The sequence below is a fragment of the Xiphophorus couchianus genome, chromosome 23 (assembly GCF_001444195.1).
Source record: "Xiphophorus couchianus chromosome 23, X_couchianus-1.0, whole genome shotgun sequence".
In the NCBI taxonomy this organism is placed as follows: domain Eukaryota; kingdom Metazoa; phylum Chordata; class Actinopteri; order Cyprinodontiformes; family Poeciliidae; genus Xiphophorus; species Xiphophorus couchianus.
In genome coordinates, this window is record NC_040250.1 from 2,919,797 (window position 1) to 2,932,537 (window position 12,741).

General features: G+C 36.2%; 1 protein-coding gene across 2 annotated transcripts in view; it reads right to left on the reverse strand.

The window, feature by feature from the left end:
- Window positions 1–12,741, reverse strand: part of fstl5 (follistatin-like 5) — a 189,020-nt gene that overhangs the window by 26,948 nt on the left and 149,331 nt on the right. For both annotated transcript variants that reach the window (XM_028009467.1, XM_028009466.1), the window contains 2 exons: window positions 10,612–10,773; window positions 8,957–9,091 (listed from right to left, as the gene is read on the reverse strand). In XM_028009467.1, the coding sequence (XP_027865268.1) occupies window positions 8,957–9,091; window positions 10,612–10,773 (297 nt within the window). The remainder of the gene's footprint in view (window positions 1–8,956; window positions 9,092–10,611; window positions 10,774–12,741) is intronic.

Consider the following 12,741-nt stretch of genomic DNA (forward strand, 5'->3'; position numbering starts at 1 on the left):
TGATTTATGTCTTAAGTAGAGTTAGCAGATGTTCAAAAGTTCTTGATTAAACTAGTGCCAACTTAGAAAGCATATAGTTCACTAACTTTGACATGGAGCAGACAGGTGTGCATATGGATTTACGTATGTGGTGATATACAGGTTCAAGGTTGGGTTTTAGGTTGCGTTCACACTGCAAGCTTTAATGCTCACTTTTAGAATTTTTTTTAAATCAGATTTTTTTTTGCATAGTTGTTCACATTTTCTAATACAGTATATGTGACTTGTACGTGATCTCCTGTGTGAACTGAAAACAACCTAAAAGTGTTCTGCATGCGCAGTAGAGGACACAACGTCACACGTCACAAACATGCTCAGTTTTGGACTGAAAGAACAATCACCCAAAATATTAATTAAATCAGAAACCTAGCTTTTTCTCCATTTATCGCTCTCCACATTATCATCTGCCTGGATTGTTGTTTTTCTTCCCACAGTAAGCAGAATAGTGACGTTTGTCGATTATAAATGACGTACAGGTCAGATGAACGCAACGTGGCTGTACAAACAAAGGTCACATTTGAAAAGATCAGGTATGGATCTGTATGGTTCAAGTTGTCAAGAAAAGACCACATACAGGTCGCATAGTGGCAAAACAATCAGATTTGGGTCACTTCAGGCTACCTTAAAGGCATAGTTCAAGATTTCTGCAGTTTGTTCTTATAGGTTTATAAGTAGGAGGATTACTGATGGTGCAGCATCTGTTCACCAATTTCCTACACAAATAATCGCTGATTTCTTTGCATATGATTAATAAATATTTCATAAAAATGTTTATATGAACTGCTGTAACGTTTTTACAACATCTAAGACAATGCAGTCTGCTTTGGTCTTGATCTTTCTTAGCCTAGCTGATAGCTTCATCCTCCAGGACCAAATAACCTGGATTTTTCTCACTAATGTCATAAGAAATTTCTACTACAGGCAAAACTTATAACCTCTTATAACTCATAACTTCTTTTTCAAATGTTCCCATTTAAAGAGGAGAATAGTGACTAAGCACTACTTTAGTATAGTTTAGCTGCCAAGCAGATGCCAACCAGGAAGGAACTAACTACACAGTGACTCAGTGTCCTGTATTAATTATGCCTCTTAGCCTTAGCAACACATTTTGTCCTCCATTGCCAGGTGAAGCCTTCCAGGTAAAATGTTTTTTTTTTTTTTTTTTACATATCCTTCTGATACTTCTAGTTGCATTTTTATGCAACATTCTAAATGAATCTGTATCTGATGCTCAAATTATTCAGCCTAACCAGCAACAAGAGTTAAAAGAAAAGGTAACAATTATTTTTAGTTTGAGAAAAAAATGGCATTAAATTATTAAATTAAAATTAAATTATTAAATATATGTAAGCAAGTTTTTCCTGGTCCTGCTGCAACATTGATAGTCTAGCTGTTTTCTCCACATAATCAAAGTAGACAGATTTTGTCTAGATTGAGTTCCTAAGGTGGTCTGAAATATTTTCTGTGGTATTTATAAATACCACAGAAAATTTGTGAGAAATTCTTATTTTTTCAGATAAAACAAAATAGTTCTACAAATACAATCAGAAATTTTAAATTTTAAAACATCTTAAATTACTTTATTATCTCTTTCTGTGTGTTTAGACTTTCTTGCAATCTCCTGAAGCCCAATTTTTACTTGGTTTTCAGTTGCTTTTTTCACTCATTTTAGAAAATAACTTCATCTGTGGGTGCAGATTAGCTGAGTAATAAATGCTGCTTTGATAATATTTGTAAAAACAAATGTGGTGGCAAGAGCTAAAACATGTGACTTTGACCAACAGTGGGTCTTGTTAGTGGCGATACAAAAACTCTAAGGTACTCTTCTATGAATGCTTTACCTTGGTGACGCACCCTCATGTAACCGTTTAACCACAAACGCTCCCTCTTGTCCAGATTACCTTGAACGACTTTGTTGGACTTTAGATTAAACCCAAGCAAGCTCTCATTCGTTCCGGAGCCGTGTTTCATACCAATACGTTCCCACAACCTTGCTTGTGATTACTGTCCTTTCAACCTCAATTTTGTGTTTATTGTGGAAAAGCAAACTTTAATGCAAACTGTGAAGTGGATAAAAAATTGGGTTATTGTGATAAATCTGAATTACTTCAGCTAGAACAAACTTTTTACTGTGATAAATCACAATATCAACGGTTTGCAAAGACTTCATTTTCCAGTTCTGATCCAATGTTTGCTAAAAGGCACCAGCAGAACCCTCCCTGTGACTGGCTGTGATACATTTAGTTTTCTGGCAGCTTAAAGGGGTTCACCAAGTTCTGGTTAAATCTCTGGCAATGACCTATTAGCACAGGAAACATGAAGGTGGTTCACACTCCCTCCTGAGGAAACCTTTAGCTACGTGAGCCACTAAAAACCAGACATCGTCCCCTACAACTGCTATTCTGCAGATCCTTTGTCCCTGATAGGTGTTGTTGCAGTGAGGTTAATGACTTCACCTGTCGATGGCCCTCAACTTCAGAGTTCATTTCGATGCAATTTAGGGGAGCTACTCTTTATGTTGCTGCAGATGAAACACTGAGGTTCCTGTTTCCCAAGTCCTTATAGGTCTTTAAGATTAATGATTTCACCATCATTAATCTTAAATGATGGTGAAAATGTTATCTTCAGCATGTTTTTGCACTCTTGCAAAATATGTTCAGTACAAAAATGTCAAAATAACTTAACAGTGCTAATGACTTAAGCTCTGATACACCTTTTACTAAATGCAGCAACCATACAATAACAAACTCAGCACAAGAACAAACAGGTAGAAAGGAGTAAGAAAGACACTGAAATTATTTTTTTTATCTGAATATTATATTAAATTATAAAACCTAAATTCTTGATAATGCTTTTCTGCATTAATTTGAGTTTGAGTTAAAAACAAGTAGGTTTTTATCTCTATCTGTTTCAATACTGCCTAATAAAACACTTTTGCCAAATGAACCTGAAAGTTAAATGAGAACTAGAAAACAAATGTTCTATTTGATATGATATCTTTAGAGCTAATCTGTTCAGTAAATGCTATAAATTTACTGAATTATATGATGCTGTTGAAATGAGACCCTTTCTAAACTTAAATAGACTGAAAAAAGCAAAGTCCAGCATCAGACTGAGAAGTGTTAGGTGACCGTTGTGATTGCTTTCCTTATCTGACCCCAGCTGAAGATCTGAACAGACGCTGTAGTGACTGCTGCTGTCAGGGAAGTCCCACCCACACTCACTGCAGTTTTACAGCCAGGGAGCCGACACTGACCACTCTGACAGGGAAGAGCTCTCAAGTTGAAAGTTGGTGCCAAGATTTAAGCACTAGTGAGAGTTAGAGTGTTGCTAAAGATAAAGGTCAGAGAGAGAAGCCATCAGCCAGACTCTGATGAAAGTGAGATAATAAGGCGAGGTTAAAGGATCTTCAGGAATGAGAGAGCAGAACAAGTGCAATCTATAATAAAGATCACAGCTGACTCTTTTGCCAAAACGGACTTAAACTTACAGTAATTATCTTTTTATTGCTTTAAAGTAGACAGAGATTAAACACTGGATGACTTGAAACTAAATGTTTGGTCATGTTATCTTAACCAAGAACATCAAGTTCTGTTGCTGTTTTTAACGTATTTTTGTAAACATTTATATTACTGGAACACAATGATTTTCTGGAACACATTTTTTCTGCGTGTTTTATGGCTAGCGAGGTTAAAATCCTAGGCAACGTGTTCTTTTTTATATATTAATCTTAATTGCTGCTGCTGAGTGGGATGGTATTAGGAAAAAAGGGGGCGGCTTGCTTTTCATTTTATGTTTTTACTCAGAGACATTTTCATTTATTCAAACTCTTGGAAGAAACTAATTATTTTAAATGTGTGATGGCTAAAATGATTGATTTTGTTCATATGGAAACTCACAAACACATTTTCATTTAAAATTGCTCATTGAACACAATATCTCTAAATTATGTGAATATTTCTTGTCAAAGTAGTGACAGATTGCAGTCACTGTTGGCAGGAGGTTTTAATAAATAGACTTTAAAAACACTCATGGCAAAAAAAAACATTAAATTAAATTATTTTAAATTATTTTAAGCTCATTAATCAAAAGCAACTATTATAAATCCAAGTAAATTGAAATTATCTCCATAATAACAGAAGATATTAACTTTCAATAATCGGATAAGAAAAGCTTTCAGGTACAACCAGAAGTGTTGACTGATTAGTTTTGCTCTATAAATAAAATTGCTCTGCTCTACGTGGAACCACAGTTCATCAGCAGCTGGTCGTCTTTCTGCAAAATATAACTCACTGACTCTGGCATGAGAAGCCCAAAGAAAGGTCTGGCCATCTGCTTTTGCTTAATAAATACCAAGATAATGCAAATGACAAGAAATGGTCAACCTGCGGTTGAGGATTTGAGCTTAATGAGTTTTGTGTTTGTTTTAGTGAAAGGAGCAGCTGGATCCATCCATAACTGTAGGACTTTAGTTGCACTCTTATCAGCCATTTCTTTTTCTAGTAATAACAAATAAATGCATAGCTGTTTCAGTTATTTACATATTTTTGGAAGACTGAATGCATAATGGATTAATGGAAATTTGCAATAGATTAATTTAGGTATAAAAGGGGATAAATGCATGTGAACAAAACACTGATCTGTAAAATAATTGCAAAACCATAAATTTTCTTTCTACTTCCCGATATGTTTAATTATATCATAATAAAATACACTACAGCTTGAGGTAAAAGTAAAAATATATTTGCAAGGTACTGTATTTGGTTCAATAATTTACATTCCTCTTTCAGGTTTGCAATATAATTGTCTGAAGAACCTAATGGGGAAAAACCTGGCTATGACCTTTTCTAATCATGAGAATTATTACATTTTTAATGCTGAACAATCAGTATGCGTCATTATTCTCTATTTCTCTGTTAAATACAGTGTTCTGACACTCCATACATAAAACATGTAGGATGTCAACTCTGTTGTAAGGAATCAGCCTATTGCTGCATCGCTGGAGTCCTAAAGTTTAATGCTTTTCACACCATTAGAAAGTTGGACAGAATACACTAGAAAGTGTAAAAATTAGAGCTGAGCTACATCAGAGTTGGCATCAGTTTCCAACTTTTTTTATCTTTAATAAGCTCAAGTCTCTTTGATATGCAGAACTTTGACGCAACATGAGCGAACAGATGTCCAAAAAAGAGAACCCACCTGAGGTTAAAATTAAGGGTGGAAAACAAGAAGAAATAATTTGGCAGAGTAACTGTCTGGAAAATTATGACACCAGCTGTTTCACAAATCTAATCTAGGTGACAAAAATGGAAAAGCAGCTTTGCAGAATGATTTAAGTAACAGGGTTACGACAAATTGGAAAGGAACAGCAGGGCTGGAAACACACTGTTAGCTGAGGATCTTTTGAAGTTTTCAGGACTTGAATTCTGATTTCATGTGAGATTTTAGAACTGATATTTTGCAACTGTTGCAGATATATTTATTAAGATAAAAGCAAATTTAATAGTTCAATTTCCATTCTTTTTTTTTTACCTCTCCAGGGGGTCTTTTGTGGGCTCTAGTGTCCCTTAAATGAAAGTAGGCTGACAGGAAAGAGGGATGGAGAGGGGGGAAGACATGCGGCACATATCGTCGGGTCCAGGAGTTGAACCCGCGATGGCCGAGTCGAGGACTCAAGGCCTCCAAACATGGGCCATGTTTCCCCTACACCACCACGGCACGCCCCAATTTCCATTCTTAATGTAGTTAAGAACTACGTTCTTACACCAAATTCTTCACCAGCTTTAAATGGCACATCATGCATATGATGTATTCCAGTTAAAAAATAAAAATCATTAAACTTTATTACCCACAGTCAAATCTGCAGGAATAAAACCATTCGGCTGCTGTGAATAACACAGATCAACCTGACTTCTTCTGTAAAGAGCTTAGAACAGAAATAATTGAATTTACATTTGGTTAATAGAAATCAAAAATGATTTTTTTTTCTACAGGCTTATGAGATGCAGTCACAGCAGCAATACATGTAAATATTAACCTAATTAACTTGTTGACTAATTAGTTGCCCTTTTTTATGTTTTCTGATGCCTTTGAATTACATTTTAATTGACTGGAAGCACACATCATATTTTTTTTAAAGTAACTACTAATAAATATACTTTCTGTAACAAATGGGGGTTAAGAGTTAAAAGGAAAGCTGAATTTTAGAAAACAAAGCACGTACTACAGTGAGGAGCATGTGAATAGCAGTCTGTGGATGAAGTCTTGAAATACTGTTTGAATATAAATCAGTATTAAAATAATATATAAAAAAACTGTTACAAAAGTACATGGATGTCAGAGTTTTAAGTGTTCATTGGTGAACTGGCATACTGTTGAAGGACGTAGTGACGGCACTTAAACATGACTGGATGTGTGGATGGGTAAATGGATTACATAGAATAGGAAAATATTTTGTTTTTGGTTGTTTTGAATGTCACTGTATGGTTATCTTACAGGTAAGCATGTGTAGACTGCATAAAAATAAATTAAATGTGCAGATATAATTTTTAATATGAAAGTTTTGTTTTATTATTTTCATTTTTTTTTCTCTGACACTGTATTTTGTTTACACATTTTAAAATAATAAAAAACAGTCATTTCAAATTATACTTTGTACACAAAAAAAGCTTTAAAGTTAAATGTTATAATTTATATTATGTGGATCAGATGAGCAGCATGTTACTGGGGAAGGGCTGCAGGCGGTGCAGACTGACAGCCCACATTAGCCGCAGGCTTACATTGACAGCCAATTCCGGGAAAACCGATCATCAGCTCTCATTTGCTCTCCTAACTACTTTCTGAATGTGGAGGGCGATGTCACAGGAAAACTAGAATGGGTCATATGTTCAGTCTGTCAGATATTGAGGACAGATCACAACATGTGTACAAATGCCTGTTTATTCTATCCTTTTAAAGCAGCAGTGCAAACCTTGCCTGTCCTTCCCTTGACATCTCTTTGAAGTCCTGTCTTGTGGGGTTACTCTCTCCAAAAAAAGGGTCTACCATATCTAACTCTGAGCATCATTTTAGCCTTCAGTAGATCTTCAAAAGCTTCAAAGCGCAGGGGGGGCAACTTGTGACCTCGTCGAGGATGATCCTCTGATGTGTGACAGGCAGGGCAGAGGAAGCTCCGTTCTACAGGGATCACATCTAAACACATTTGGTTTGGCACAGGTCTGGGACGGTGAACACGTGACGTGTGACCTGACTGCAGAGTTGCAAGGCTTGTACCAACTGGGAGCCATAATTACCCGCAGAAAAAATACAACACGCTAACGACTGGATGTGGATGAATGCCCCAAAGACAAATTCTGACATTTTGAAGAAGGTCAGAGTTAATTACTGTTTGCAATTCTTCTCATGAGGAAAGAACAAGAGGAGATTGTTTGTTGAGAAATGCTTGCAGATATAAATAAGGTTACTTGTGTCACAAACCTGATGTTAGGAAAATTTGATGGTAACATAGTGCCTTAGTAAATAAATAAAGAAGATTTGCTGTTTCTTATCAAAGTGTTTGGGTTAATATTTTTTTAAGACAGATTTAGATAAATAAAAAATCTGCCTTGAGATTCATGCATCAAACAGCTTAAAGGCTATTTTTATTTTTCTGAAATAAATTGAGTAGTTTTTCAATGTATATAAGTAATTTAAAAAACCTTAACAAAACACCTCTGGTTCTGATGCACTGTTGTATATAACACACAGAGTGTTGAGTTGATTGTTAAATGGATGTGTGGCAACACAGCAAACAGGATGGAAAGCTTTGTTACCAAGATTGGAAGATAACAGCTGAACAGGCCTGATTTCTCTTCACCCACCAAAAAGCTGTCTCTGCTGGAAACACGATTTGCCCAAAGATTTGGAAACCATTGGACTCATTCAAGGGAATAGTCAGCAGAAAACCTGAAGGGGGACAAAACTCAGACCATGCCATGTTTACAACTTGTAGCTTGACCAAGTGGTAAACAGCCAGAATAGAAGCCATGGCCATACTGACAAAAAAAACCCTCAGAAAACAACAGCAGTGGCTCCGTTCAATAATCCCGTCACCCACTTCCAACATCCATCTTGGAGCCTCAATGTGATTACGTGACGTAGTTGAAAAGAGTCAATATTAGTATTTTACATTCTCTTCTATTCACCACATAAAGACAATAAAATAGTTCAGGTCCAGACAACATGCTGTGGGAACGCTAGCTGCAGACGGACTGAGTGACGTAACAGATGGTATTTTTGGAATAGTTTTACAGCTACTTTATTTCAGAGCAGTCAAACCCTTCACCAATTTAGACGAAGTAATCAGTTTGAGAAAACTAAAATGTGCAAAACCACTGCATGGTTTGATGACGTGAGGTTAACCTGGTGATTGGTAGGAATACACTGATGCAACAATGTTGGTCAGCACTGGAGCAGAAATTACAATATCTACTGAATGTTAGTAAAATTACAGTCAGGATTTGCTCTCAACAAAAGTTTTAAATCAATCAACAGGTGCTGGTTTGAATTTAAGCTGCTGATGCTTTCATTCAACTTCCTACTCTTCACCGAATAAAGACTCACTCTTTTCACACTTGTTGTTTACATATATTCCCAATTTCCAGAAATAAAATTAGTACAAATATCAAAAGCTACAATCCAAAACAAAACTGAAATGTAAATGTAAAAAAGTGGGGAGGTACTCTTTAAAACAAAGGCAAAACAATTGTGGCTAAAATGACAAACAGGAGGACAATACTCTGGAAGGCCATATCGTTGCATCACAAGAAATAAAATGATGAAAACAGATAAAAATGAATGTTAAGAGCTTTAGCTTTACTCCACCATATCCCCTTGGAAAAGAGAGAAAACCCAAGCAGGCTTCATGATTAATACATACAAGTTTTGCGTGCTGAGTCCTCCACAAACAGTGAAGAGATGTCCTCATCCACGCCGGCCTCATTCTTGGCGATGCAGGTATATGCCCCGGTGTCTTCAAAGTGCACGTTGCTGATGTGCACCTCGCTTCCATTAGCTTTGAGGAAGAGCAGAGAGGAAACACAAAAACGGGCAATGTGTTTGCTTTCCAGAAAGACATAAAAGGAGACTCCCATCTTCCCATCTTTTGGTGCCATTACATAACAGACGGATGGTGTTTGTTTCAGGGAGAAATCAAAAAGGCATTAGGGAAGTTCATAACAGGATAATCTGCTGGTTTAAAGTTTCTGAACCTTAAGGATCTTCAAACAATCTTTCTGATTTAAGTTAGGTTTATTAACAAGCCTGAAAAAACATTAGGAGGCGGTGGTTAAAAAACATGTTTGTGAATCATTGAGGTCACACTAAGCCCAAGAGCTTCAGAAGAAAACCAGACTTTGTTCTAAACTATGAATACACAGCAAATGAATCACAATGAAAATGGCATAAATAATGAGTTACTCTACAAAGTTTTGTTTTATTCATGCATATTGTGCTATTAGCCACAGAAAATTTGATGTATTTCCCCAAACCAGAATATTTTTCATCTGTGGCTAGCTTATTTAATTTAGAGTATGATTCATACAGATCTGCTCAACATCTCTAACCATATTTACTGCTGTTTTACACTAAAATCACATGTCTACATCACAAATAAATTACTTTTAGGTGTAATAGAGTAGTAGAAAGCAAATACCTAATTAAATACCCAACAGTAATAACATGCATGCTCTGGACTCTGTAACTAAATGATTCATAGAGATAAGTGTGTCTAAAATGTGTGTGAAAATCAAACCGCATGGTCATCTATTAAATAAAACAGGGGTCAAACATATAGCCCTTTTTTTGACAGATAAAAACAAATGCTGCACATGGTGATGATGATGCATTCTTCTCTGAAAATCTGAGTAAAATTAGATGTTCCAGACACTGTTCAGCAGAAAACCCTTCTGCAAACTATTATGAAATTGGAAACTCAATGTGACTCAGCTTCAGAATAAAAGCTCTCTATGAAAAGAAACTACATAATACCTTTTTAACTACTACTTGTCACATTAGCCAATAGTCATTTTGAAGTTTCATGGACAAAATGAATATAATTTTTCCGTATATTCATTTAATTTGAAGAGTTCATAATTTTGTTACTATTTCATTGTAATGAATTTAACCAATTTAAATATACAACAAATATAACTAAAACAAATGATTGAGGATCCAATATGAGCAACCAACATCTACAGTTAAGGCCAAAACTTTACATACATGGAATGAAGACACATTTATTTTTTCCCTCCTTGCCTGAAGTCTAACTGACCTGAAACAAGATAAGTTTGGTCCGATGTAACTTCAGAGAGTGATAAAAAAAACAAGGTTTGGCTTTATTTGGTGTATGTAAACTTCTGGTTTCAACTGTGTTCCTGGGTCTATATGTATATATAGGCTTTTATTTATTCTACCAGTCCATCGCTGAACCAGTAATCACATTTTCAGATTTTAAATTACCATCCTCGGGAAATGCTATGGTACAAGAAACTAATAAATAGTTGCAGTAGATTATAAATCAGGACTTCTGTTCACCTTGCAGGGTGAGCTGTTTGGACAGCTTGGTCTTTATGTCCATGCCGTTCTTGAGCCAGGAGAGTTGTGGGCTGGGGATGCCCTCAGCGTGACACCGCAGGCTGGCGGTAACTCCAGGCTCCCGGGCTTGGCTCTCTGGGTAAACTCTGATGACTGGAGGGACTGGAAGGTGACAGGAAAACAGATAAGAGTTAGATTAACACAAACCCTGCTTTGTTCCACACTGCTGTTTACATTAGTATCATCATTTAAGAAGTTACTAACCCCTTATCAAACAAGATGGTTTAGATAAGAAACCAAGTAAACTTCTGACTCCACATTAGCATACACTATCAGTAGGTTTGAGTGCATTTGCAGCATTGCTGAACATGTTTAGATAAGGTTAATGTGCTTCATGAAACCAAACACATCAGATAGATAAATAAGGGAGCCAACTGTTGCTCTGATGTTATTGATTTTGCTTGGTTACTATTGATTTTCTGTAACCTTTTGTCAAGCGAGATGAGAGAATAGAGGCAGTGAAAACAAAATGTGAGAAGAGAGAAAAGGCAGAAACTAAATGAGCATCTGGTGTTACACGTTTTGGACTGTGCATCAGATTCATGCCAGAGTTTCAAAGGTTTAGTATCCCCCAAAGCAAAACAAAACAAATATAACCACTCCTTCATACTGTATTTCTAACAATCACAGATTAGCATAAATCAATAATCCACTCAAATGGATAAATAATATTCATTTATGCATTGGCTGAGATGCCACAAGTTTTGTTCTATAGCCTGAGGCCAACTTGTTTAAATTTTAGTCCACAAAACATGGGGAATATCAAAAGAATGGATTTGAATAATCCTCTAAAGGGAGACGCATTCCTTAACTACCATAACAGTGATAAAACCTTTCAAAAAGAAAGTTTATCTGAAAGAAACTGTGACTGAAAGTTGGACAGGGACAAAAAATACATTAAAAAGCAACCTGATTCGTTCCACTGTGTTTCACATATAACCATGACAACCTGGCAGCAGTTCGCATAAGGACATCACATCTCCATCCCACTATTTTGTTTTGTACTGTCCCATTTCAGCTTCAGTGACCCAAATCAATGGATGTTTGTTTGTCTGAAATGGACTTCTGATATCTGAGCTGATGACAGAAATGAGAGTTCTGGCATCTGCAGAGAAAGCAGACGCAGGCTAGAGACCATTTCCTGTAGCTTGTGGTCAGAGGAAGTCTTTACTACGCCAGGTTAATGAAAGGAAGAAAGACTGCTGCCACAGCCACCTGGTAATCGCAGCACACCAGGGTTTTGGACTTTGCATCTTCCTAGCCCCCGAGAGAGAGTGCCCTGTGGGCCACAAGGGCTCTTAATGCACAATCCCTACCAATCACAGCGGCACAGACTCTCCTGTTACCTTGGTGCCTCTCAGCACTAAAAACACTATTGCAGTAGAACCTATAGAAGCAATTATTTTGTGATTTCTGTTAAGCACAGTTTATCCCTTTTCCCTTTTTATATCCCAGCAGCTGAACGCTCAAAGTGCATTCAAGTGTTTGCAGATACTAAAGTGTACAAAGGCTTTTTGTTGATGGAGTGTGCTGCAATCCATTTTTATTGTCTAGTATTTTGTCAGTCTAAGTCTAAACTAAAAAGTGTATTTTAATATTGCAATATTGTAAAAAGTTTATTTTAATAATTCAACTCAAAAGTTAAATCATGTAGATTTATTACAAACAGACTGATGTCTTCAGAGTTATAGAACACCTCATAAGAGTAATATAGAAATGTCAGTCTACTGTAAGATATACTGTGTATAAACAAAAATTTGTCAGTTATATTTTGAATGAGTTATTGGATCAGTGCAGAGTGGCATGGAGACGAACAGCCTGAGACTCTGATGAAGTGAAACTGAAGCAGAGGTTGCTCTAATATCAGCATTCAGCTTATTTGCATTGTTGGTTCTTGTATCTCTGATCTTTTAATAATAACTCAAGAACTCTCTATAAAAAATAACTCCCTAGAACCACCGACTTCATTTGTAATCCACAACTTTCAATTTCAAACTTTTGAAAGTGTTTTGTTTCGCAAAACTGAGGTTATCTCTGTGACACTGTTTTTCTTTCCAATTAATTTCCCCA